The following is a 27,236-nucleotide window of genomic DNA, read 5'->3' on the forward strand; positions in this document are numbered from 1 at the left end:
AAATGTGGCACATATACACCATGGAATACTATGCAGCCATAAAAAAGGATGAGCTCATGTCCTTTGTAGGGACATGGATGAAGCTGGAAACCATCATTCTGAGCAAACTATCGCAAGGACAAAAAAACCAAACATCGCATGTTCTCACTCACAGGTGGGAAATGAACAATGAGAACACTTGGACACAGGGTGGGGGGAGGGGGGAGGGATAGCATTAGGAGATATACCTAATGTAAATGACCAGTTAATGGGTGCTGCACATGTATACATATGTAACAAAGCTGCATGTTGTGCACATGTACCCTAGAACTTAAAGTATAATAAAAATAAAATAAAATAAAAAACAGAAAAAAATACAATAAAAGTATCAAGGTTTTAAAGAAAAAAAAAAATTGAGGAATTGCCACAGATTAGAGAACACCCAGGAGATTTTACAACAAAATAAAGAGTGGGATCCTGAATATTGGATCCTGGACCAGATCCAGTGAAGTACATTAGTGGGAAAACTGGCAAAATTTGGTTAAGATCTACCGGTTAAAAGATAGTAATGTTAATTTTCTGGTTTTGATAATTGAACTATGATTATGTAAGATGATAACAGACGAAACTGGGTGAAAGGTATATAGGAACTCTTTGCTGTAGTTTTGTACATCTAAAATCAATTCGGGCCGGGCACGTTGGCTCACGCGTGTAATTCCAGCACTTTGGGAGGCCGAGGTGGACGGATCACTCGAGGTCAGGAATTAGAGATCAGCCTGGCCAACATGGTGAAATCCCCTCCCTACTAAAAACACAACAATTAGCTGGATGTGTTGGCCGGCATCTGTAATCCCAGCTACTCAGGAGGCTGAGGCAGGAGAAACGCTTGAACCCGGGAGGCGGAGGCTGCAAGGCGCGGATATCGCGCCATTGCACTCAAGCCTCGGCGACAGAGCGAGAATCTGTCTCAAAATCAATCAATCAATCAATCAATCAATCAAAAGTTAAAAACCCTTCAAGTATATATAAAAAAATTGAAAAAAGTTAAACACACTTCAAGTATACACAATTCAAATAAGATCATCCTTCCAAATATACTCTGTAAGTGAGGCGAAGGTCGCCGCACGCTTGAGTGCACCTCTTTTCGTAGAGGTACCACCCGCAAATCTTATCGGGAGGCTCTGCAAGAGAGCAGCGCGAAGCGATGGCTTCTGGGCCCGGGGGCGGACCGTACCGCGTAGCCGGAAGCGGGGGCGCGGAGGCGGGTCTGAGGTTTGGTCGCCGCGGAGCAGGTCGCGGGCAGCTGTCTGTCTTGCTCCTTTTGACAGCCCCCAGTGCGAACGGCTGCCACCATGTCATCGGTGAGCCCCATCCAGATCCCCAGCCGCCTCCCGCTGCTGCTCACCCACGAGGGCGTCCTGCTGCCCGGCTCCACCATGCGCACCAGCGTGGACTCGGCCCGCAACCTGCAGCTGGTGCGGAACCGCCTGCTGAAGGGCACGTCGCTGCAGAGCACCATCCTGGGCGTCATCCCCAACACGCCTGACCCCGCCAGCGACGCGCAGGACCTGCCGCCGCTGCACAGGTAGGCCTGGCTGCCCCCGCGGCGGCGGCGGGCAGCGCAGCCTCCTCCGGGGACCCGGGCCCAGGCCATGGCCTGTCTTGAGCGCGAGTCTCGGTTCGGGGCGGCCTTCGCGGCTCGGTTCCGCTTCTCTGGTGCTATCAAATGCAAACTGGGGATGACAGATACCTGCCCCATGACCATGAATGAGATCGTTCATGAAGTAGTGCCTGATACCTGGTGAAACTACTCGGTTCCCTGCCGCTCTGAATGATTTAATTTGAATCCTCTTTCCGCCCCGCAATTCCTCGCCCTCGGTCCTCAGCCTCCTAGGCCAATGCTTTTAACTCTTCAGGCCCTTTCTCCCCGGTGATCTCTGCCTTCACTTTCCGCCTTTCTCCCCACTGCCGTTTCCTCCTATCCGCCTCCCCTTTTCTGTCACCCATTATTTTTATCCGCTGAGACATTCTCTGCTCCGTAAGTTTTAACTTTTTCTTGTTTCATTCCTAAACTGCACTATTCGTGGGTGCCTTCTATACTCCTTGTCACCCTTTTCCTTCTCCCCCTAATACTTCTGTTTCCTTTTGTAAAGGGCCTTTCGTGCTCACGTTTTCGCTGGTTCCCCCTTTCTGGAACTTTCCTAGCTTCTCACCTCTGCTCCTTCACTCATAACATTTCTTAGGCCCCAGGCTTGCTACTGTATTGCCCAGTACCGTCGCCTTATTGGTGTGACTTTGGGTGAGAGCCTTAACCTCTGTTTCTTTTAGTCTGTAGTTTGGAAACTGACAGCATCCATCTTTTAGGCATGTTATGAAGAATAAGTTGAATAATGTGTATATTCCGCTTTGCAACATGCTTGATGGATGACTGTGCTGTCCAGTACTGTGTAGTGCATGTGGCTTGTCAAATTGAGTTGCTAGATTTGCCATTTGTCCTGGTTTGCTGGGATTGTTTTAGCATTGAAAGTCCTATGTTTCAGCCCCTCCGTCCCAGGGAAACCAAGAGGTTGGTCACCCTAAATGTGCTGTAAGTGTACAGTACACACCAAATTTTGAAAAATCTTTTTGATTAATACATTTTATATAGATTAAATATTGGAATGGTAATGTTTTGAGTACTTGGGATTAATAAAATGTTAAGATTTGTGCTGTTTTTCCTTTATAATGTGGCCACTAAAATTTTATATGTGGCCCACATTATATTTTTATTGGACAATGCTGGTATGTAGTATACTCTCAACAAGTATCTTCAAACTCACCTCGCAAGCACCCGCCTACTATTCCTAACTCTACTGGAGGTGTTGTGTTTTCAGTTTAGAGCTTCTCTTTTCCTGGCAGTTATCACTCATTTTTAAATTAGGGGTTCCTGACTCTGAATGGATTTCCAGAGGGTTAGACATGCCTCATTTTCCCTCAAAATCTTGTGACTATGTACATTTTTTTTTTAGGCAAATCCTTTGCTTTCTTCAGTTCTCAAAGGAGATGGGTACCTCCGCCGCACCCCCATTAAAAGAAAGCAAAACAAAGCAACAAAGACCAACAAACCTTCCACAACAGCCCAGTATTCATTTATATTGTAAAAGCCTTGATTTTCTCAAGCATGGAAAATATTTTGGCTCCCATCTGACCTGCTTTGGTTATTGCCTGAGTGGAACTGGTCACATTCCAAGTTTCAGTACTCTTTGATAAATTGTATTGGATTCCAGTTTCCCAACATGTGACCCTGCTCCTTCTGCTTACTTTTCCCAAATTTTTTTGCCTTCTGTGCCCAGGCACTTAGTTCCCTGTCTAGGCAAGCGTGGTCATGATTAGACTTTGCGTTTTCTTTCTACTGTACATATGTATTGATTAACCACGGGCACACTGTGAACTTGAAAAGTCGATTTAGTCACATTTTAAATTTCACTATTTGTTGGTATTATTCTGGCAAGATTTTGGAGGATTTTTATCATTTATTCATTTATTTATTTTTCGAGACAGAGTCTCATTCTGTCTCCTCGGCCGAAGTGCAATGGCGTTATCATAGCCCACTGCAACCTTGAACTCCTGGGCTCAAGTGATCCTCCTGCCTCAGCTTCTGGAGTGGCTGGGACTACAGGTGTGCACCACTACACCCAGCTAAATTTTAAATTTTTTGTAGCGATGGGGTCTCACTATGTTGCCTAGGCTGGTCTTGAACTCCTGGACTCAAGCTATCCCCTGCTTTGGCCTCTGGAGTAGCTGGGCACTATAGGCAAGCGCCACCATACCCTTCAGGTTTTTAATTTATTTTATGAAAATCCCTCCAAAACAACAATCTTCAATTCTCCTGCTTGAAAGTAATCACTAATAATCAGATACTGTGTGATCTGATCCTTGATATTCATATTATTGCCTTTAACTGAGTAGCAATGTTAAAATTTAATCATTTAAATTAGAAAGCATAAATTGAAAAGTCTTCATAGAATTCCGGCATTATAAGAACTCATTAGACCATCTAGTTATCCTAGAAGTATTGTTTGCTACTTAAAAAGCCTATGTGGAAAGATTGTACCATATTCCTTGGTAATAGTTTCCAATGTCTTTTTTTTCTCCAATATGGCCTTTAAAACACTCTACTTAAAAAAAAAAAAAGAAAAAAGAAAAAAAAAGGCTTTAATAATACTAATACTGAGTTATCCATAGCATTAGTCTGTTTCCATGCACAAATCTGTCCTTCCCCAGTTACCTGCTTTTCCGTATGGTAGCCCAGAGGCGAGATGAGGGGCTCTGTTCCTGTCTCTTGTTTCCTTTACACCATCCAGGTGACACTGGATGCAGCCTTCAAGGAGCAGCAGAAGTAATTTGCTCCCAGCGTTCTTTGCCACACAGAGTGGCAGGGTTAGATGTTGACTCACCTCTGCCGCTTCCTTGGTGGTTTTGAGTAGCACAGTCCCTTTCTGCACATTAGTGTGCAGGCATGTTACCTGTAGGAGTCTTTTTAAAGGAGGAGCTTTGAACTTGTCCTGCAGTGTAGAACTTGGCTGGCATGCTGACTTAGGGCACCCTGCGTTTTTCTGCTTAGTTTAACTGCATTTTTAGTGCCTCCTGAGTGACCCATTGTTTTCTTAGTGAAAAGGGTCATAATTTAGCACTGTCTATACAATATCCTTTCAAGCATTTTCAAGGTGGTCATCCAGCCTTCTTCCAAATTTACACTCTTCAGGGTACATGGCTTCATTTCCTCATAGTGCCGACTTCTCAGTCCCCCTCTTTGTTGGCTGGCTTCTTATCAGTAAGAACCCAGCTAAGTTTCATTGGCATTTATCTAACAAGCTATTAATGCCTTATTTATAACAGGTGCACACTTTCATAAGTTGGATCAGTTCTTCATCCATACATTATACCTATTTGTATTCTTAGAATTCTTAGACATTCAATAAATATTACCTGGTAATGGTAAAATTTTAAAATTTAATCTATTATATTAGATTTTCCTAAATCTTCATTGACTCTTCTTAAGGAAGATATATGATACACTAGTGGTATTTCTTGAATTTAGAAATGAAGTTTTAAGAAAGAGTGAGAGGCTGGCTACAGTGGCTCATGCCTGTAATCTCAGCACTTTGGAAGGTCGAGGCAGGAAGATCACTTGAGGCCGGGAGTTCAAGACGACAGCCCGGCAACATAGGAAGACCCTGTCTCTACCAAAAAAAAAAAAGAAAAAATTAGCCAGGCATGGTGGCACATGCCTGTAATCCTAGCTATTTGGGGATGCTGAGGTGGGAGGATTGTCTGAGCTGGAGAGGTCTAGGCTGCAGTGAGCCGTGATTGTGCCACTACACTCCAGCCTGGGTGACAGAATGAGACCCTGTTTCAAAAAGCAAAAAATGAAGTACAGATGTAGTCTCCCTGTGTTGACCAGACTGGTGTCAAACTTGTGGGCTCAAGTGATCCTCCTGCCTCAGTCTCCCAAAGTGTTAGGATTACAGGCATGAGCTACCATGCCTGGTCTATGTTTATAATTCTTGTAGGTACCAGTGGAACCTATTGTCCATTGTGATGGGAAAAAAGTAAAATTTGTCTTAAAATATAATTAAGGAACTCTTAATTTATTAAATTTATCTTTTAAATTTTAAATTTAAATTGATTTCTTAAATTTATTTCTATTAAATTTTCTTGTAACCATGTATAACTAAGTTGTTCTACTTTTATTTTTTTGAGACAGGGTCTCATTCTGTTACCCATGCTGGTGCAGTGGTGCCATCTCGGCTCACTGCAACCTCTGCCTGCCAGGTTCCAGTGATCCTCCCACCTCAGCCTCCTGAGTGTCTGGGACTACAGGCATGTGCCACCATGTCCAGCTATTTTTTTTTTGGTAGAAATGGGGTTTTGCCATGTTGCTCAAGCTGGTTTTGAACTCCTGAGCCCAAGCAATCCACTTGCCTTGGCCTCCCAAAGTGCTGGGATTATAGGCATGAGCCACCAGGACATGTTCTACCTTTTTGAATCTCATTTACTCACTTGTAATAAGGAAATAATACTACCTTCTTCATGGGGTGAAAGGAGGTATAAAATGAAGTATACATATGAAAGCCTTTTGAAACTGCAAAGCATTCTAAACCTATATCCAAATGGGTAGTTTTAAATGTAGATTTTCACAAAAGGGGATTAAAGAGAGTAGTGGGGAGGCCCCATATTATTCCAACATGGGCTGAACTGAACTAGCATCATTGCCGGAAGGTCTTGGAAGATTAAAGATTCCAAGAAAAATGAAGGGCTTTGAGTAAAAAAAATTTTTTAAAGTGGCTGGGCCTGGTGGCATGTGCCTGTAGTCCCACCTACTCATGATGCTGAGGCGGGAGGATTACTTGAGCCCAGGTGATTGAAGCTGCAGTGAGCTATAATCACATCCCTGCACTCCAGCTTGGGTGACAGAGCAAGATTCTGTCTATAGGAAAAAAAAAAAAGCAAGTGCTGGGCATATAGGCCAGAATTAAATATTTACATAATATCCTCATCTTGGAAAACTGCTTTTTCCAGTAGTGCTGCTTTTAGATTTTCCTACTACTGCAGTTGATGGTTCTTAAATGTTTGGACCTCTTATATTATTTAGGTCAGTTTCCAAATTATACAAATTATTAACCGTTGTAGTCAGACCTCATTTGAATTAAAACAATATTTTACAAACTCTGAGGGTAGATTTGAGTTAGGATTTGGATTAAAACATTATCTTACAAACTCTGAGGGTAGATTTGAGTTAGGAGTTTCAAAACTTCTTTGAACAATATCATAGTTAGGATGTAGATTTACGGAGCTACCAGCTAAAGGGAAGGACACCAGTCGTTGGGATGTGTAAGTTTGGATCTGTTGCAAAATTAAAATGCTGCCTTTCGAGCATACCTAATAATGCACATACAATGGAAGAGCCAGAATTTTTAGAAAAATGACTGACTTGAGGCTAGACACAGTGGCTCTTGCCTGTAATCCCAGCACTGTGGGAGGCCGAGGTGGGCGGATCACAAGGTCAGGAGATCAAGACCATCCTGGCTAACACGGTGAAACCCCGTCTCCACTAAAAATTACAAAAAAAAAAAAAAAAATTAGCCAGGCGTGGCAGGCGCCTGTAGTCCCAGCTACTCGGGAGGCTGAGGCAGGAGAATGGCGTGAACCTGGAAGGCGGAGCTTGCAGTGAGCCGAGATCGCACCACTGCACTCCAGCCTGGGCGATAGAGCGAGACTCCGTCTCAAAAAAAAAAAAAAAAAGACTGACTTGATGTACAACCTTTCGTATATCATAGAAGGAAAGTATTAGTTGAATATTTTGTTTGTTTACCTGTTTGTATATATAAAACCTGGGGCCCAATATACAATAGATTCTTTTTCACTATGCTTTTCACCCAAAATGTCTCACCAGGTACTCTGTTTCTAGCCATCTATAGTTTCACAGATGTTTTTCTGTAAAAGGGATATATTCTAGGCTGGGTGCGGTAGCTCATGTCTGTAATCCTAGCACTTTGGGAGGCCGAGATGGGAGGATTGCTTGAGGCCAGTAGTTCGAGTTCAGCCTGGTCAACATAATGAGACCCCATCTCTGTTTAAAAAAAAAAAAAAGATTTTTTAAAAAGGGATAATTTCTAGTCAACTATAAGTGATTTTAAGTAAAAAGCAGTTAAGACATGTATACATCTATACCTTTTGTAGACATAGTATAAATTCAGCTTAATCTCTTCAGTTTGGAACATCTTCCTTTCACAGCAAAAATATTGTATTTGCTTTACAGGAAAACCCCTTTTGGCCAGGTTGGTGGCTCATGCCTGTAATCCTAGCGCTTTGGGAGGCTGAGGTGGGTGGATCACCTGAGGTCAGGAGTTTGAGACCAGCCTGGCCGACATGGTGAAACCCCGTCTCTACTAAAAATACAAAAATTAGTTGGGTGTGGTGGTATGTGCCTGTGATCCCAGCTGCTTGGGAGGCTGAGGCACGAGAATCCCGTGAACGCAGGAGGGAGGGTGCAGTAAGCCAAGATCACGCCATTGTGCTTCAGCCTGGGCGACAGGACAAGACTTCCTCTAAAACAAACAAACAGAAAAGCTGCAGTGACTCACACCTGTACTACCAGCACTTTGGGAGGCCGAGGTGGGCGGATCATGAGGTCAAGAGATCGAGACCATCCTGGCCAACATAGTGAAACCTTATCTCTACAAAAAATACAAAAAATTAGCTGCATGTGGTGGCGTGCGCCTGTAGTCCCAGCTACTTGGGAGGCTGAGGCAGGAGAATCACTTGAACCTGGGAGACGGAGGTTGCAGTGAGCCAAGATTACGCTACGGCACTCCAGCCTGGTGACAAAGCGAGACTCTCTTAAAAAAAAAACACGAAAAAAAACCTCTTTAGCATCACCTTTTAGCAGTGATGTAGCCCAAATAATTAAATTTGTCTCCTGATCTGGAGGTTTGGATTTGTCTCATCTCTCTTTCTGGTTCCTCCTTGGTTTCTACTTTGTAAACCCTTTAGGCTGGGGATCCAGTTTCTTGTCTGTGGATGTTTTATATACAAACAGGACTGTGAGCTCTTTCAGCCTTGTGCAAACATTGATGAATATCATCTGCAATGAATTATGGTTTAAGTTATTCTCTAATCAGTTTAGATGTGGCTCACTTTCTCAGGCAATCTGAGTGGGCTTTTAGGAAGCGGGAAATAAGATCTACTATTGATTGAAGAAAAGCAGCCACAACACGAATAAGTCAAAATAATAGCCAATTGCTAAATAATTTCAAGTTTTTTATGTACGTGATTTTTTTTCCCTCACCAATTTATCTCCTCAGTTGTTTGGCTTAAGTTATTAGTTAAATCAGTTTTTATTGTAAATATGATAATGACTGAAAGGTGAGAAAGGATAGACGTAGTTCAGAATAAGCTGAGTGGCAGAAAGAAGCCAAAGGCTATGTGTAATTCATGGAATGAGTAATTTATAAGGAAGTAATCAAGAATTCACTGTGTATAGAAGTAAGCAAGTTCACTCATATTCACATACTGTGTTATATGATTTATTATCTTTGAGATGGGCAGGTGTGGTGTTCTCCTATTACCGCTTTCCCAGGGTGTTGAGAGTTCTAGTCCTTCTATTTTCTTTTCTGGAATTACCAGTTTTCCTATGGCTGAAGGGAGAAAATATTATTTATTTTGGGATCCGGAAGTATCTTCTCAATGTTGATTTTTATATTTTATATAACTGGCTTAGTTTGGATGAGGCTTCCTTTCTGTGAATTAAATTTATATGTGACTTGATCAGAGTTGTATTTGCTGGTGAGGAGCTGAGATTTAAAGCCTTTTCACCTATTGTTAGGAAAAGTGATTACCACTTAGAACTAGGTTGAGACCTTTTGAGATGTGGGTCTTTCTTTAGCTCTCCTCAGTCTATGGCAGTGTGTGGACTGTAATATTTAGCCCTCACACTTAGAAATTCAGTGTTAAGGGCATAATATGTAAGTTCCCAGTTCGTGATAAGGTGGGTATGTGGAAGTTTCATAGATTATGTAAGAAAACTGACTCGATGTTAGTAGAACAGCTGGTGTTGGAACAGAGATTTCTTAGATTGGTTAATGCTATTCGTATTTAAATGTATTTAAATTGATATTTATCCTGGTATAAGATTGCCTTATTCTTAGTTGGCAACATTAATTTAAGATATGTAATTCTGAACTACTTTCCTCTTACATTTTTATGCCTGATAATCCAAGTGTTTACAAATTCCTACCTAATTTTTTAAAAGAGGTGCGGATTATAGTGAGATGGCCCGCTTTGCCGTATAGCTGAGGGTAGTGGCGGAAGAGGCCACATGCTGGATGCTAAGTTAAATAGAGAAATAATTTATTTACACTTCAGTTTTTTTTTTTTGCTTAATGAATTTATTAGAAAAGCCAACACTTTCGGAAGTGAGTTTCTGTTCTACCATGTTGAATGTTTGTAATACTACTGTTTTGTGTGTTTTTCAGGATTGGCACAGCTGCACTGGCCGTTCAGGTTGTGGGCAGTAACTGGCCCAAGCCCCACTATACTCTGTTAATTACAGGCCTGTGCCGTTTCCAGATTGTACAAGTCTTAAAAGAGAAGCCATATCCCATTGCTGAAGTAGAGCAATTGGACCGACTTGAGGAGTTTCCCAGCACCTGTAAAATGAGGGAGGAGCTAGGAGAACTATCGGAGCAGTTTTACAAATATGCGGTACAAGTAAGTTGCTTTTCTTTTTTCTTAAAACCCATTTGTTTTTGGTTCCTTTGCTTTCCTAAGATACGATGAATCTGTTGGATGGTGAAGCTTTAGGACAGTATACATTTAAATGACTTAGTAACATAATATATTAATTCTGATTTACTCTTGTCTGGGGTTCTGCCTAAATCATTCCAGGACATATTGGCCTACCCTTTCTAAAGTTTTTCCAAATGTTATTTCTACAGTTTTCTTTCTAACTTCTACTGTCTCTAAACTAGATAATTATTAAACCTAAATATTTAAAGCTAAAAAATAAAATACTGCACAGAAGCTATTTGTCACTAAAATATCTAGGCACCATTTATGTAAGTTATATTACTTCAGAAGTCAGGATCACATTGTCTAGCAGTAACTATGGCAGATCAAGCCTGTGGTAGGCTGGTTTCAAGTATGGTTAAAACCTTAATTAACTAGAATGCTGGGAGGGAAGCACATTTTAGATATGCATTAAATATTTGACTCCTTAATTCTAGTTTTTTTGGTTAACTCTAGATAGAACAGAAAGCTCCTCTTCCCACCCCATTTTGTTTCAGACCTTAATGAAACATATAAAATTATAAAGTATAGTCTACTTTTCTATTAATATAATCCAGTGACTATAAGTAGATCTATGAGGATCAGATGTTTAAAAGTTTCTATTATAAATACTACTGATCATTGAACTATGTGTAGGGCAAGTGCTCATAGCCTGTGGTACTTGTATCTGATATGGCATTTGAAGAGCCATACTTATAGTGTAATGAACAATAATAGAAAAATAGAAAATTTGAGGGCCGGCTGCGGTGGTACACACCTGTAATCCCAGCACTTTGCGAGGCTGAAGTAGGCGGATTGCTTGAGCCCAGGAGTTTGAGATCAGCTTGGGCAGCATGGTGAGATCCCGTCTCTACAAAATGTACAAAAATTAGCTGGGTGTGATGGTGCGTGCCTGTAGTCCCAGCTACTGGGGAGGCTGAGGTGGGAGAATTACTTGAACCTAGGAGGTGGAGGTTGCAGTGAGCCAAGATTGCATCACTGCACTCCAGCCTGGGCAACAGAGTGAGACCCTGACTCAAAAAAAAAAAAAGAAAAATTGAAAATTCAAATCTGTAATTTCTATGAGAGCTGAAAAAAAGGACTTTGAGGAAAGAAACTTCAGTTTGAAAGCTGGAATAGTGAATATACTGCTTCGGAATAAAGGAGATTGAGAGAAATAGAATTTCTTTTTCTTTTCGGCAGTGATGTTCGCTGGGTCTTTGTGCTTCTGTTAGACGTGGCCTCTTTCGCATTGCCTTTACTTCTTTGCACTTTGAATCTAGAAAAAACTTTTAAACTTTTAAAGATTTTACAGTGACATTAAAAGAATTTTTAGAGATAAATAGATCACCACACATCTTACTATCATCATGCATCAAATTTAATTTTTGTTAAATTTCATATTCAATTATATGTTTTGTTTTTTTATCCATGTCTAAGGTTCATATTAAGTACTTTTATTAATTTCATTGAGTTAATGTATACTAATTTTGTAATTTCCCTTTTTAGACATTAAGTTTATTTCCAATTAATTATTCTCTTTCATCCCCTTCTGCATCTACTTCTACAGCCCTCTTCAGTGGACTTCTTCAATAGCCTCTTGTCTCCTAGTTCTTCGTCTTGAACCTTTTCTCTTCACTGAGCCTTTCTAAAAGAAGTTTGGGGCATCCCTTTCCCTTGAATAAAAGACTTTAATGGCTACAGGATGAACACGAAATTTCTTAGTATTAACATTAAGACCGTTTGCAACTTGTCTTGGGCCTATCTGTCTTGCCTCAACTCTAGTTATCACCTCATTGACACCCTAGTTCTAGCTCTACTGAATGTAAAACAGCTTCACATTGAGTTATTTCATGTCTCTATGATTCTGCCTTTGGTTCTCTGCTGGGAGTGCTCTTCCATCTCTGATTTTTTTTTTTTTTTTTTTTTTTTTGTGAAACGGAGTCTCGCCCTGTTGCCCAGGCTGGAGTGCAGTGGTGCAATTTCGGCTCGCTGCAGCCTCCGCCTTCCGGGTTCAAGTGATTTTCCTGTGTCAGCCTCCTGAGTAGCTGGTATTACAGGCATGTGCTACCATGCCTGGCTAATTTTTTGTATCTTTAATAGAGACAAGGTTTACCCATGTTGGCCAGGCTAGTCTCGAACTCCTGACTTCATGATCCAGCCGCCACCACGCCTGGCCTCCATCTCTGAATTTTAAAATTGAATCTATGCTTTTCCAACGGCTGTAGGCTGTTACCATTCCTCTCTCTGTGCCTTCACAGTCTGTCATACATGTAATTTAACATAATGCTTATCCCATTGTATTGAAATGTATCTTATAGGTATTTTTTCTCTACCAAATTTGAATTTATTTTTCTCCTTTAGCCATCCTGTACTGAGCAGTGTATTGGGTCTGGCAGATAGTTTGTACTCAGTAAATGTTTGGAAAATGAGTGTTAACTGTTTTATTTATTTTCATAGGGTGAATTCCTAGTAGTAAGGGTATTCAAATTTTATTACCTACTTCTTCCACCTGAACAGCATCGTAATTATACTTTAACTCCCTTCATTCTAGGCAGGTAATGGATAGGTTCCAAAATTACAATGTTGTTGGAGGGGTTTGATTATTATTAGCACATGAAATCTTATTTGAATTGACTAAATGAGGATTTGGTACATCATTTATGAATTAGTGTGAACTAAGTTTTGCTGTGTTAACTTCTCTGAAATCTCAGTCACATGACATGAGTGTCTTTCTGGCTCATGCTTCATGCCTGAGACTAGTGGGGGTTGTGTCTGCCTATTAGAGTCACTTGGACCCAGGTGGATTGGAGATTCATCTCAAGACATGCTTCCCTTATCTCTGAGGCAGGAAAAGGAAATGGGACGTGTCTCTCGTTGGCTTGTAATGCTTCTGCCCGGAAGGAACTGTCACTTCTACTATGTTTCATGGGTCAATTTAAAACTCTTAGACACACTTATTAATATATTTGAAGGAAGTTAGAAAGAGCAGTGCCCGGAAGAAAAGGGGAGTTTGTCAGTAGCCCTAATGACTATCACAGTTACTGAAAGTGTGTCTTGGGCATAATCTGTCTTAACTCCCAGATACACCCTGACAGTTGTTTTTCTAAAAATCATTCACAGTCAGTGCTCAGATTCTAGTTAGTCCAAATTGATATGGTTTGGCTGTGTCCCCACCCAAATCTCACTTTGAGTTGTAATAATTCCCGTGTGTCAGGGGCAGTGCCAGGTGTAGATAATTGAATTATGGGGGCGGTTTCCCCCTTACTGTTCTCTTGGTAGTGAATAAGTCTCACAAGATCTGATGGTTATATAAATGATAGCTCCCCTGCACACGCTGTCTTGCCTTGCCTGTAAGACAGGCCTTTGCTTTTCCTTTGCCTTCCTCCATGATTGTGAGGCCTCCTCAGCCATGTGGAACTGTAAGTCCATTAAACCTCTGTCTTTTATAAATTACCCAGTCTCTGGTATGTCTTTATTAGCAGTGTGAGAACAGACTAATACATACATGTTATACTAAATATTAATATTTCAGCTTCTGATTGGCCGTGATAATATCATCAACTATGCTAAATTTCTAATAATACACATATTTCTAATAATATGCATCTAATAGGGGTTATATTGTGATTATGTAAGAGAATATTCTTGTTCTTAAGAACAAGGGTCCTTAATCTGTCACAGGATTAGAGATTTAAAGAATAAGGATTTCGATTCTGCAGCTTATCCTCAAATGTTTATTAATTATGTGTGAGTGTGGAGAGAGAGAAAGCAAACGTGGCAAAATGCCACTTTTCAGTTGGTGAATTCAATTCGTGATTCTGAAATAAGGATATACAGGAGTTACTGTATGATTCTTGCAACTTTTTTGTACGTTTGAATTTTTTTCAATAGAAAGTTAAAAATAATCATGGCACAAGTTTACAAAGCCTTTGTAAACATTAGTATTAACTACTTTTGAGCCATTATTGCTTTTCATTCTGACTGACGTTTTGAAAGTACTTTTCTTTTCCTCTGAGGCCTGTAAAATACGTGGACTATATTAATCAGTGATCTTTCAAAAACAAAGACTGAGGCCCAAACATTAAACCTAGATGGAAACCTGATTTTTAAAAATTCACAAATAATGCCAGATTTCATTTAAAAGACTTTTTTTCCCCCTTCTAGTTGGTTGAAATGTTGGATATGTCTGTCCCTGCAGTTGCTAAATTGAGACGTCTTTTAGATAGTCTTCCAAGGGAAGCTTTACCAGACATCTTGACATCAATTATCCGAACAAGCAACAAAGAGAAACTCCAGGTACAGTGTTCCGTTCTTGAATGCCAGGTTGCTTTGTCACTTTTTATTGAGATCTAGATAGTGAGTAGTTAAGTTTTGACCTTCAAGTAAAAGATATTGGAGACCCAAAGTAGTTGAAATGCTTTTACATTTAAGCTGACTTTCAAATGTGATTGTTTTATATTTTTGTTTACACAGGCATCTCTTTTATTTGTATAATCAGTACTAATAGTCAATTTACAGAAAAAGTTAAAGCAAAGAATCATAAAAAGGTCAGTATTTGGCTGCGTGCTCACGCCTGTAGTCCCAGCACTTTGGGAGGCCGAGATGGGTGGATCAGTTGAGATCAGGAGTTCAAGACCAGCCTGGCCAACATGGCAAAACCCCATCTCTACTAAAAATACAAAATTAGCTGAGCGTGGTGGTGCACGCCTATAATCCTAGCTACTTGGGAGGCTGAGGCAGGAGAATCGCTTGAACCCGGGAGGCGGAGGCTGCAGTGAGCCAAGATTGTGCCACTGCACTCCAGGCTGGGCAACAGAGACTCTGTCTCAAAAAAAAAAAAAGGGTGAATATTTAATTTAACTTAAATATGTAGGCATTCTTTGATTCACTATTTTTAAATGTGGAGCCATGGCCCTTCCCTTATGTGTGGACCTTTTTTCTTAGAATCTTCATGATGTTTTTATATAAATCACACCTATGATACATTACTTATAATTTTAAATTTATATTTATTTAAAGTGAAATGAATTTTAAAGACACTTGAAAAGTAATCCAAGTGTAGAATCCTACATTTACATGACTTAATCCCCAGACTGTAATACTTTAAGTTTTCTTGCACACTTATTTTTAAAGCAGTCTTTTTTTACTGAATCATCCTAGAACATTTGTTTGTTTTCAGTGAAACAGCTCTTTCATATGTTATCAGTTTATTTAATACTTAAATCCAACTGTTATAATAGCAAATGCAACTAACACAAACAGGTTGGTTATACACAGGAATTCAATTAAACCGGTGGGAGTAGAAGAGTTACAGGACTGCCAGAGAGCCCCCTGGCTGTGGGCGGCAGCAGTGTGTTTTTCTGCAGGAACGGAGAGCGGCCCGTGCTCCGACAAATCACTAGTGAGAGTTGGTTCAGTGCTTCTGTTGTCTTGTATATGTAAACATTTAATATTTTGAACTTATAATTTGTTTAGATCTAATATGAAAACACATGCTGGGCTTTAAGAGAATAATTCCCAGAAAGAGTTGACGTCAACTGTGTATCTGGTTTTTTTAATCTTAAAAACACACAGCTTCATTTTAAAGTGAAAAATCAAGATTCTGTTTTTTCTTTCTTTTTTGAGGATTCTGATACTCATCTCAAACAACCTTGCTGATTAATATAGTTCATTTGAGTTGTCTTAGCCGTAGTGTAGCTGTGAATACTGGTAAGAATTTTTTTTTTTAACCCTTGGCAATTCAAACCATGGCTCTGACTGCCTGTTTTTGGATTGTGTGTTTCTGAGAGAGATCCTATTAATTGACTCACATTTCCTTAGATTTTAGATGCTGTGAGCCTAGAGGAGCGGTTCAAGATGACTATACCACTGCTTGTCAGACAAATTGAAGGCCTAAAATTGCTTCAAAAAACCAGAAAACCCAAGCAAGATGATGATAAGAGGGTAAATATTTATTTTAATCCATTTGAGGTTTGAAAAAAAGAGGAGAATAAAGAGAGGAACAAAAAAGAAAAGTTTATCGTCTCCTACCACTCGCATTACTGATAAAATTTAGATGTTTCCTTCTCATCCTTGTCTTTGCCTGGATTTATTTTTTAAAGCATGTAAGCATTTTTCTCACTTTGTTTTGGTTATCGTCCAAAAGGATAATTTACTGAGCCATTTCCCCTGTTGTTTCCAGTGTTTTGCATATTGTAAGCACTAACAAATAACTGTGATGGGTGTCTTTGAGTGTAACATTTTTTTACTGCATGTAGTATTAAGGAAGTAATACGAAACTGTTTCTTAAAGGGACTGTATGTTGTGTCCGAAATTTGGCTGTTTTCAACTTACAAGAGTTTCCATTTTTATTTAGTCAAACTCTTGATCTTCTTTTGTTTTCTAAGTTTAAGTCCTCTAACCTCCAGTGGCTTGATAGATATTCACTTTCCTTTCAGTTTAACTTTAGTTGATTTTTTAAAAAGTATTTAATTCTTTAACCCATATATTATTTTGAAGACAGCAGTTGTATTTTTCCTTCAAATAGCTTTTTATTTGACTCAACACCACTAATTAAATAATCCTTCCCATCCCCATTATCATCCATTACATTTATATGTATGATGGGATCTGTTTGAAGTCTACCTTGATCTGTTGATTTTTCAATTTTTATGTCTGGACAGAGTTTAGATTAGGAAAATATATTTGATATGGACTGGATGTGAAAATGGCAGTTCTTTGAAGGCTGTTGGAGATGCAGAACTCTGACTTAAGTGAGGTATTGAGAATTATGTTAGCAATTTGATGTTCATCAGTACAGAAGTCTTGTCATCAAAGAGAATACATTGTAGAGAAAGCAGAGCAGAAGGGAAGAACTCCTCCGTGGTGGTACTAGAGAAGGGGCAGTGAAGTAGGCCGAGGAGAGAGAGAGGAACAGTGATCATCATGCTGGGGTTTAGTACTCCAGGACACCATGCTGTTTAAAACATGCAGAAAACTGGATTATTTCTGGCTTGAGATCAGATTAGGGATTCAATTACTCATTTTGTGTAGAAAGACAAATCCACTGGGAGTTGCAGAAAACTTCAACTTACTCTCAATAAAGGTTGCCATCTCTTAAAATGAAAGTTTTTCAAAAGTGCTCCAGAAAATGATCAAACAAGAGATAGTTATTTAAAAAGTAGGAATCAGGATAATATTTGGAGTTAGCCTAAAACTCTGTCCTTTTCATTCCCCTAAGAGTTGAAAAGCACTGTTTTAGCAGTCAGGAAGGAAAAATGCATTAAAAAGTGCTTTTGTCTTAACAGTGAAATCACTGATATGCTTATAGAACTCTCACTTTTAAAAATATATATAATATGTTCAGTTTTTTATTTATAATATTTTATCTGCTGATGACTTATATAAGAATAAAGGCATATATTTAGTACTTACGTTTTTATAAAATTAAATTTTTATTTACTGCTTTATATTTTAAACATTTTTATATTTGAATGTATTAAATAGATAAATTTTCCAGGTTAAAAAATAAGTTCTGGGCTGAATGTGGTGGCTCACACCTGTAATCCCAGCACTTTGGGGGCTAAGGAAGGAGAATTGCTTGAGGCCAGGAGTTCAGGACCAGGCTGGGCAACATAGTGAGACCTCTACAAAAAAAAAATTTGAAAATTAGCCAACATGGTGGTGTGTGGCTGTAGTCCCAGCTACTTAGGAAGCTGAGGTGGAAGGATTGCTTGAGCCAGGGAGGTTGAGGCTGCAGTAAGCAGTGTTGATGCCATTGCACTTCAGCCTGGATGACAAAGCTTAACCCTGTCTCAAAAAATAAAATGTTCTGGGGGCTTTTAAATTAAATGCTAGTATATCATTTTGCTCCAGTAATGGTTGTTTATTCATGAATTTCAAGGAGCACATAAGGTAGTTTTAACATGTGATAGAGAGATCATAGCGGAGAACACAAAGGCCATTTGACTTTGCACAGAATATGTTTTTTAGATTTGAAAGAACAATTTTGGCAGGATGGGAACAGATGCCAAAGGCTCACTGAAGTGATTGATGAGGTAGGGGATCTGGTGGTTATAGCCACTTGTCACAGAACCTCACAAGAAGGGAAGTAAATAGTGTGGTAGTTAACTAGAAGGAACTAGAGGTAAGAAAAAATATTTTGAAAGCAGGAAAGCTTTAAAGACAAAATAGAGCCAGTGGTGGAAAGGTTGAAGATGCTAGGAAGAAATTTTGTAATGTGAGAAATAAAATGGAATTTTTTTCAGTCACCAAATGGTAAGAAGTAATGTATTTCAAGAAAATAGTGGCTGCAATAGTAGCTGAAAGAAAGATAGTTCCTAGATGGTTTAATCATTTCTGGTATCCAGTTCCTTGAAATTTGTTTTCTCATGCACATATTATTGTAAGCATATACCAAAGAATCATGTCTACCTTATGCTGGTCTGCTTTTGCAATTCTACTGCCTCTCTGTATACAACCACCTGAAGTTCAGATTATCATTCTGAGCTTCACTTCCTAAAGCTATAGACTATAGTCATAAAAATGTTTATTCAGCACCAGTCATTATCTTATGTGTACCTGGGTACTATTTCCAATTTATTTTGACATACGGTTTTACTCTTCTGCTTTCTACATTAGGTTATAGCAATACGCCCTATTAGGAGAATTACACATATCTCAGGTACTTTAGAAGATGAAGATGAAGATGAAGATAATGATGACATTGTCATGCTAGAGAAAAAAATACAAACATCTAGTATGCCAGAGCAGGCCCATAAAGTCTGTGTCAAAGAGATAAAGAGGTAAATTATAAAAGGCATTTGTTCATTATTGTTTTCATTTTCAGTACTCCTGATTAACATTCTTAGTACTCCTGATTAACACCACTTTCACTACTCTTTTCTCAAATACTGAGGATACATGGTGCAAATCTTCCACCTGCAGTGTGCTGTCAAGCATTATAACTCTTGCAGCTGCCTTTTTGTTGTCTGAAAGAACAGACCATGCTTCTTTGTTTATACGTAATGTTTATTCAGTTAGCATCGTATTCTTCACATGTGACTTTTCTTCTCTAGATTATAAACTCTCAAGGGCAAGGACTGTCCATTTCTCTCCGTACAAGACAAAGTACAGGGAAACCTTGATAACAGAATAGGATATGTGGGTTGATTAGATTTTCTGGATATCCCCAGTGTTAAACTGAAAGCCATTTTTCCTTTACATACTTTTAACTTTATAACTCTTATTCCATTTTCTTTTATTAGTGAATTGTAATGAGCCTGCTTGAATGCTTAGTGACTTCATATTTGACTTTCTGAGGCTCACAGTTAAGAACATTGGTAATTGTAGTTGATGGGTATTTTATATTGCCTCTGACATTAGTTAATATATATAGAACACTTATGGACCGCTACTGGGTTGAAAAGAGTGTAAAGACATAATAATATCCAATCATAAATAACTTATAATTACATTCAAATGAGTATATGATATTAGCTTGCTTTTATGAGGCGACACCTCACTCATCTCTGATACAAAAGAATAAAATTATTGTATTACGCATAGTTAGGCACTTACATCTTACTGTGATAAGTAAACCGATGGATATGTGTCACTTGACTATCCCTGTGAGCTTAAAAGGGACACACACTAGTGAGGCCATATTTCCAGGATAGAATTAGATATACTGTTTTCTCCTGCAGTTTGCAGGTACCTGCCTTATTTTGTTTTGTAAGTACATTAAGTACTTACAAAATATGAGAATACATTGTAGAGAAAGCAGAGCAGAAGGGAAGAACCCCTCCCTGGTGGGACTACAGAAGGGGCAGTAAAGTAGGCGGGGGAGAGAGAGAGGAGTGGTGATCATTACATTACAAAACAAAATAAACGTTTTATGATCTGGATACTTTCAAACTTTTTCAGATTTGTTTAACTAAACATGCATGATATATCTAACCAAGAAAGAGAGCTGTTTGATTTTTCTGTTACAGAATTTTTCTGTGTTCTTGAACAAGTTTGCTGTGTATTCTTTCTCCATAGACTCAAAAAAATGCCTCAGTCAATGCCAGAATATGCTCTGACTAGAAATTATTTGGAACTTATGGTAGAACTTCCTTGGAACAAAAGCACAACTGGTAAGCCAAAAAATTTCACCTTTTTTTGCAGTCTAATTGTCACTCAGAAAGCTCATGCAGTTTTTCATTTCAGATTTACTCCACTGATTGTCTTACTGTTATTTTTGTTTCCAATTTTTTTGAAACCATTTTATTGAAGTGTGATTGGCATACAAAAAGCTGCATATATTTAATGAATACATCTCAGTGAGTTTCGAAATAAGTATACACCCATGAAACCATCACAATCCTCATAGCCATAAACATATCCATCACCTCCAAAGTTTCCTCCTACGTCTTTTGTGATTATTATTATCATCATTATTATTGGCTTTTTTGTTTTGGTGCTGGTGGTAAGAACGTTGAACATAAGTTCTAATGTTAAATTAACGATATTGTTAGTGATAGGCACTTTTCTTTGTAGTAGATCTCTAGAACTTATTTATCTTGCATAACTGAAACTTTGTTCCCTTTAACCATCACCTCCCATTTTCTTCTCCTCTCATCCCCTGGCAACTACGAGTTTACTCTCCATTTCTATGAGTTTGACTATTTTAGATTCCACATGCATTAAATAGGTGAAATCATACAGTACTTGTCTTTCTGTGTCTGGCTTATTTCACTTAGCATGATGCCTTCTAGTTCCATCCATGTTGTCACAGATGGCAAGATTTCCTTCTTTTTTAAGGTGCATAATGTTCCATTGTATGTCTATACCACATTTTCTTTATTCACTTATGTATTAGTAGACATTTCACTTGTTTCCGTATCTTGGCTATTGTAAGTAATACTGCAGTGAATACGGAAGGGCAGCTATCTCTTTGAGATCCTGATTTCAGTTCCTTTGGCTATTTACCCAGAGGTGGGATTGCTGGATCATATGGAAGTTGTTTTATTAACTTTTTTAGTAACTTCCATACTGTGTCCATAATGGCTATACCAATTTACATTCCGAACAACAGTGTACAACGGTGCCCTTTTCTCCATATCCTCACCTTCACTGGTTGTGGTTGGTTTGTTTTTTTTAATAATGGCCATCCTAACAGGCATAAAGTGCTTTCTCATTGTGGTTTTGATTTGCATTTCCCTGATTATTAGTCATGATAAGCACTTATTTGATTTTTTGGTGTTAAGTTTCATGAGTTCCTTATATATTTTGGATATTAACCCCTTATCAGATATATGGTTTGCACATATTTTCTCCCATTACATAGGTTGCCTTCTCATTTTGCTGAACTTTTTTTTCTGTACAGAAGCTTTTTAGTTTGATATAATTTCACTTGTTCATTTTTGCTTTTGTTGACTTGACTTTGGTGTCATATCAAAAATACCATGCCCAGACCAATGTCAAGGAGCTTTTAAAATATATTTTCTTCTAGGACTTTTACAGTTTCAGGCCTTACATTTAAGTCTTGAGTCCATTTTGAATTAATGTTTGTACACAGTGTAATATAAGGGTTCAAGTGCGTTCTTCTGCATGTGGGTATCTGTTTTCCCAACAATATTTTTTTGAAGAGACTGGCCTTTCCCTGTTGTATATTCTTGGTGCCCTTGTTGAAAATTAGTTGACTTTCTAGCTAACCTTATAGGGTTTATTTCTGGGCTCTCCATTCTAGTCCATTGGTCCGTGTGTCTGTTTTTGTGCCAGAATCATAGTCTCTGATTACTGTAGCTTCGTAATATAACTTGAAGTCAGAAAGTCTGGTGTCTCCACGTTTGTTCTTCCTCCAGATTGGTTTGGCTATTCAGGGTCTTTTGTAATTTCTTATTAATTTTAGGATTTTTTAAACTCTATTTTTGTGAAAAATGTCATTGGAATTTTAATAGGGATTACATTGAACTAGTAGATTGCTTTGAGTGGTATAGATATTTTAACAACATTTTTCTAGTCTATGAACATGTAATATCTTTCCACTTGTTCGTGTCTAACTTCTTTCATCAGTGTTTTATGATGTTTAGCGTACAGACCTTTTACCTCCTTGGTTAAGTTTGTTGTTAAGTATTTCATTCTTTCTGAAACTATTGTAAATGAGATTGTTTCCTTAATTTCTATTTATTTATTAATTTTTTTGACATGGAGTTTCACTCTTGTCGCCCAGGATGGAGTGCAGTGGCGTGATCTTGGCTCACTGCAACCTCTGCCTCCCAAGTTCAAGTGATTCTCCTGCTTCAGCCTCGCAAGTAGCCTTAATTATAGGCGCCTGCCATGATACCTGGCTAATTTTTTGTATTTTTAGCAGAGACGGGGTTTCACCATGTTGGACAGGCTGGTCTTGAACTCCTGACCTCAAGTGATCCACCCGTCTCGGCCTCCCAAAGTGCTGGGATTACAAATGTGACCCACTGCGCCTGGCTCTTAATTTCTCTTTAGAGAAAGGTTTTTTTTCTTTTTTGAGCTTTATTGAAGTGTAATTGACATAGAGTAAACTTCACAAATGTAATATGTACATTTTGATGAGTTTTGACTTATGTATACATCTGTAATGTTATCACCATAATTAAGATAATGAGTACAACCATCACCTCCAGAAGTTTCTTCATGCTCTTTAATAATCCCTTCCTTCTTCCCTGCCCCTTTCCTCCTTGCCTCCTAATCCCCAAGCAACCACTAAAGATTAATCTGTATTTTCTAAAATTTCATATAAATGGAATCATAGAGTATGAGCCCTTTTTTCTGGCTTCTTCAATTCAGCATGATTATTTTGAGGTTCATCCATGTTGCTGTATATAACAGTAATTTGTTTCTTTTTATTGCTGGAGTTGTATTCTGTTGTATGGATATACCATCATTTGTTTATCACTTCATCTGTTGATAGACATTTGGGTTGTTTTCAGTTTTTTTGGCTATTAAAAATAAAGCTGGCTGGGCACAGTGTCTCACACCTGTAATCCTAGCACTTTGAGAGACCAAAGTGGACAGATCATTTGAACCCAGGAGTTTGAGACCGGCATGGGTAACATAGGAAGACCTTGACTCTGTTTTAAAAAATAAAATAATAAATAAAATAAAAATATTTAATAAAATAAAATATCAAAAAATAAAGCTATGGTGAGCTGTGGTAGTAAATTTATTTTTTAATTTATTTAAAGTTTGCATGTCATAACAAAATACTGCCTTTTAGTTGAAAGGAAACATTTCTTGGTACTCTGAGATGCCATATGTGTCAGCACTAGAGATGTATAGCAGCCATGTATCCATCATGAAAATAATTCCATTGTTTAGCATTTCAACAAAGAACTGAAGATGAGTAAATTATGGTATAAAAGGAGTCATGTTAAGCTCCTAAACCTTTGCTACATAGGATTATGTCTAGATAATTGTGAGTGTGGTTATAAAACCATTAAAATGCCATTCATATATATATTTTTGAGACGGAGTCTCACTCTGTCGCCCAATCTGGAGTGCAGTGGTGTGATCTTGACTCACTGCAACCTCCGCCTCCTGGGTTCAAGCAATTCTCCTGCCTCAGCCTCCCAAGTAGCTGGGATTATAGATGCTTGCAACCACACCCGGCTCATTTTTGTATTTTTAGTAGAGACAAGGTTTCACCATGTTGGCCAGGCTGGTCTAGAACTCCTGGCCTCAAGTGATCTGCCCTCAAGTGATCTGCCTGCCTTGTCCTCCAAAAGTGCTGGGATTACAGACCTGAGCCACTGAGCCACTGTGTCCAGCCTAAATATCTTCATTTGTTTGTTTGTTTTTTGAGATGGTGTCTTGCCCTGTCACCCAGGCTGGAATGCAGTGGTGCGATCTCGGCTCACTGCAACCTCTGCTTCCTGGGTTCAAGCGATTCTCCTGCATATCAGGGATTACAGGCGCCTGCCACCATGCCCAGCTAATTTTTGTATTTTTAGTAGAGATGGGGTTTCACCACGTTGGCCAGGCTGGTCTCGAACTCCTGACCTCAAGTGATCCTCCCACCTCGGCCTCCCAAAGTTCTGGGATTACAAGTGTGAGCCACCAAGCCCAGCCCGCCATTCGTAATTTCTGAAAGAGAAGTTTACCTACCAAGTGGAGATCTCAGATAGTAACTGAAAGCAGAAAGGAAAGCAGAGAGGAAAGAGCTGTAGGAAATATCTTTGCAGATTTTCCCATCTCAGAGGAGTCAGTAGATACCATTTCAATCTTCCAGTTATACATAGGGAAATTTATATTGAAATTTGAAAATTTTTTTCATGTAACCACATGTTATTCAAAATCATTTCTGAATCATTAAAGAGAATAACTAGAAAAAGTTATTCTTGTATGGAAAAGATAGAAAATAATGTATACAGCATGGAAATCACCTTTACTTAAAAGATTGAAAGAACTTTTAAAATTATCTTTACTTGGCACATTTCTTGGAAGAAATTTCTTCACAGTGTTGTGTCTTTTCTAAATTATCCTGACTTTTATTCTTACCTTACTGAATGTGTTAATCATGAATGGATAATGCATTATAACAAGTACCTTTTTAGGTACAAGATGATATTTTGATGGAAACTTACTCTTCTTGGACATGATGATATTGATGACCTAACATTGAACCATCTTTGCATAACTAAAATAAATCCCACTGGGATTTAGTAGATTATTCTTTATAGATTTGATTTACTATCATTTTAATATTTACAGCTATATAAAAAGGGATGTCTGAGGTTTTCTTTTATGTTTACTGTGGTAGGTTTTAGTGTCAGGGCTAGCATTGTGAAACAATTGAGAAACTTTCTATCTTTCACTTCTTCATATATTCATTGGTTGGGTTCTGGCGCCAGGAAAGGGGGAAGAAATTTTAGTTTTTCTCCTCTTGCATCACTCACCTAGGACTCTGACTAAAATCAATAGTACTATAATTAAATTATATAGTTTACTGTTTAGCTAGGTTTTTGGGGGAACTAGCTTGGGAACCAAATTACCATCTCAGGCCATTTTTTTCCTTTATGAAAAATCCGTAGCAAATTCTAGATAATTAAAAGAGTGTGTACTAATTAATTAAAAGATCTGTGTGTATTTCTCTCTCCCATCTTCTTCTTTCACTGCCAGCATGATCATGTGGCTGTGTATTATCCTCTGGCAGCCACCCATCTAGTGAATTTATTTTGGCTTCTGTTACCTGGTGTTTAATCTGAGTATTTTAAGTGCTGAAACATATTAGTAAACCTGTTGAAAGCCTGGCTGTAGAAACAAAGCCTAACTCACACACTTCTGGTGAGACTTTGATACAACTTTCTGTGTGGCAGTTAGGCATTCTTTACATCATCTCTTTTTTTTTGACCCAGCACTTCTGTTCATAGAAGATAATCTGAAAGAAATCATTGCAGATATATGGGATGATTTAGTTACAGTGATGCACAGTTGAAGCATCTTTTATAAATGTAAAGATGTATAAACAACTTGAATGCTCAGCAGTAGGGAAGTAGTTAAATGAATATAGATAATTAAGTAATGGAATATTAAGTAGCCATAGAATGTTACTGATAAATATATGTGTGACAGTGAAAGTTGTCTGTAATATATTAAGTGAAAAAAACATTTTACAAAACTTAAAGGCCCCATAAAATCCCATTTTGAAAAGTAGGTTTGTAAATGCACGCACACAGCCTGGAATAACACATACTGAAGTAAAGGTAGTGGTGATCTCTTGGAGGCATGAGATTATGGGTAACTGTTTTCTTCTTTTCTATTAGTGTATCAGCTTTTCTGGAATGAACATATATTACTACTGAAATAAGGAAAAAAATCACCCTTTTTTAAAATGCCAGCACACGTAGACTATGTAGAAATTATATCTCCTTAAGAAGTAATGCATAACTAGAAAATCATTCCAAATAAAATGATATGAACATTGAGTTTTTAATTGTGTAGTCCCTGCTATCTCTGGAGACACTAAGTCTTAAGCAGAAAAACCAAACCAAGTGCAGATCTCCTAGAAGCCTCATTTAGAAGGATCCAAGTCTGTTCTTATCACATCTGTTTTCAGAAAAAAATATTTTGCTCTCGTTATGCTTGAAAGGAGTTCTTTAACTTAAAAATTTTATGTGTTCTAATTATTTCTGTTGGGTTATTTGACAGACCGCCTGGACATTAGGGCAGCCCGGATTCTTCTGGATAATGACCATTATGCCATGGAAAAATTGAAGAAAAGAGTGCTGGAATACTTGGCTGTCAGACAGCTGAAAAATAACCTGAAGGGCCCAATCCTATGCTTTGTTGGCCCTCCTGGGGTTGGTAAAACAAGTGTGGGAAGATCAGTGGCCAAGACTCTAGGTCGAGAGTTCCATAGGATTGCACTTGGAGGAGTATGTGATCAGTCTGACATTCGAGGACACAGGTAGAACACTTCTCTCAGTTTAATCTCTGATTCTTCCTTCTTTTTAACTGACTAGAGCTCCCTAAAAGCTTAGGCATAGCATACGTCTGTTTTCTTTAAAGGGCTATTTGTGGTACCTTCAATGGAAAGGACATTTACAAGACATACCAGGTAGCCTAGAGCCTCTAAGCACCCAAACTGACCTTGATTTTGTTTGACAGTGGATACCTACTCTGTGCCTCAGCTTTCCTGGAATCTCATTTGAATGTAATTATAAGTTATTTATGATTGGATATTATTATGTCTTTACACTCTTTTCAACCCAGTAGCGGTCCATAAATAACCTCTAACTCTTAGAGTTAAACAAAGTAACTGCAATAGGGAGGACCAATAGGAGGAGGTAGGAAGTCGTTGATAACAAGCTTGTTCTGATTGCAATCTAAGCTTCCTTTTATGAAGGTCGGTTTGTATTATGAATATGAGTAATAAGGATAAATGTTAGCATAATTATTAAGGCTTATTCTTGCATTTTGGACTCACTTTCTATCAAAAAAACAATAAA

At 38.5% G+C, this 27,236-nt stretch overlaps 2 protein-coding genes across 3 annotated transcripts in view; one reads left to right on the forward strand and one right to left on the reverse strand.

Moving 5' to 3' along the window:
• Positions 1 to 4,366, reverse strand: part of ABCC11 (ATP-binding cassette, sub-family C (CFTR/MRP), member 11) — an 81,358-nt gene extending 76,992 nt beyond the window's left edge. Inside the window, exon 1 of the mRNA XM_011989149.1 lies at positions 4,247 to 4,366. The gene's annotated coding sequence lies outside the window, so the exon portion shown is untranslated. The remainder of the gene's footprint in view (positions 1 to 4,246) is intronic.
• Positions 1,110 to 27,236, forward strand: part of LONP2 (lon peptidase 2, peroxisomal) — a 112,039-nt gene continuing 85,912 nt past the window's right edge. The window contains exons 1-7 of one of the 2 annotated variants that reach the window (XM_011989139.1): positions 1,110 to 1,564; positions 9,996 to 10,230; positions 14,455 to 14,586; positions 16,111 to 16,233; positions 18,910 to 19,073; positions 20,311 to 20,405; positions 26,437 to 26,695. In XM_011989139.1, the coding sequence (XP_011844529.1) occupies positions 1,332 to 1,564; positions 9,996 to 10,230; positions 14,455 to 14,586; positions 16,111 to 16,233; positions 18,910 to 19,073; positions 20,311 to 20,405; positions 26,437 to 26,695 (1,241 nt within the window). In that variant the 5' untranslated portion in view covers positions 1,110 to 1,331. The remainder of the gene's footprint in view (positions 1,565 to 9,995; positions 10,231 to 14,454; positions 14,587 to 16,110; positions 16,234 to 18,909; positions 19,074 to 20,310; positions 20,406 to 26,436; positions 26,696 to 27,236) is intronic. The other variant, XM_011989140.1, reaches the window with a different exon arrangement.

This window comes from Mandrillus leucophaeus, unplaced genomic scaffold (assembly GCF_000951045.1).
Source record: "Mandrillus leucophaeus isolate KB7577 unplaced genomic scaffold, Mleu.le_1.0 Scaffold348, whole genome shotgun sequence".
Classification (NCBI taxonomy): Eukaryota; Metazoa; Chordata; class Mammalia; order Primates; family Cercopithecidae; genus Mandrillus; species Mandrillus leucophaeus.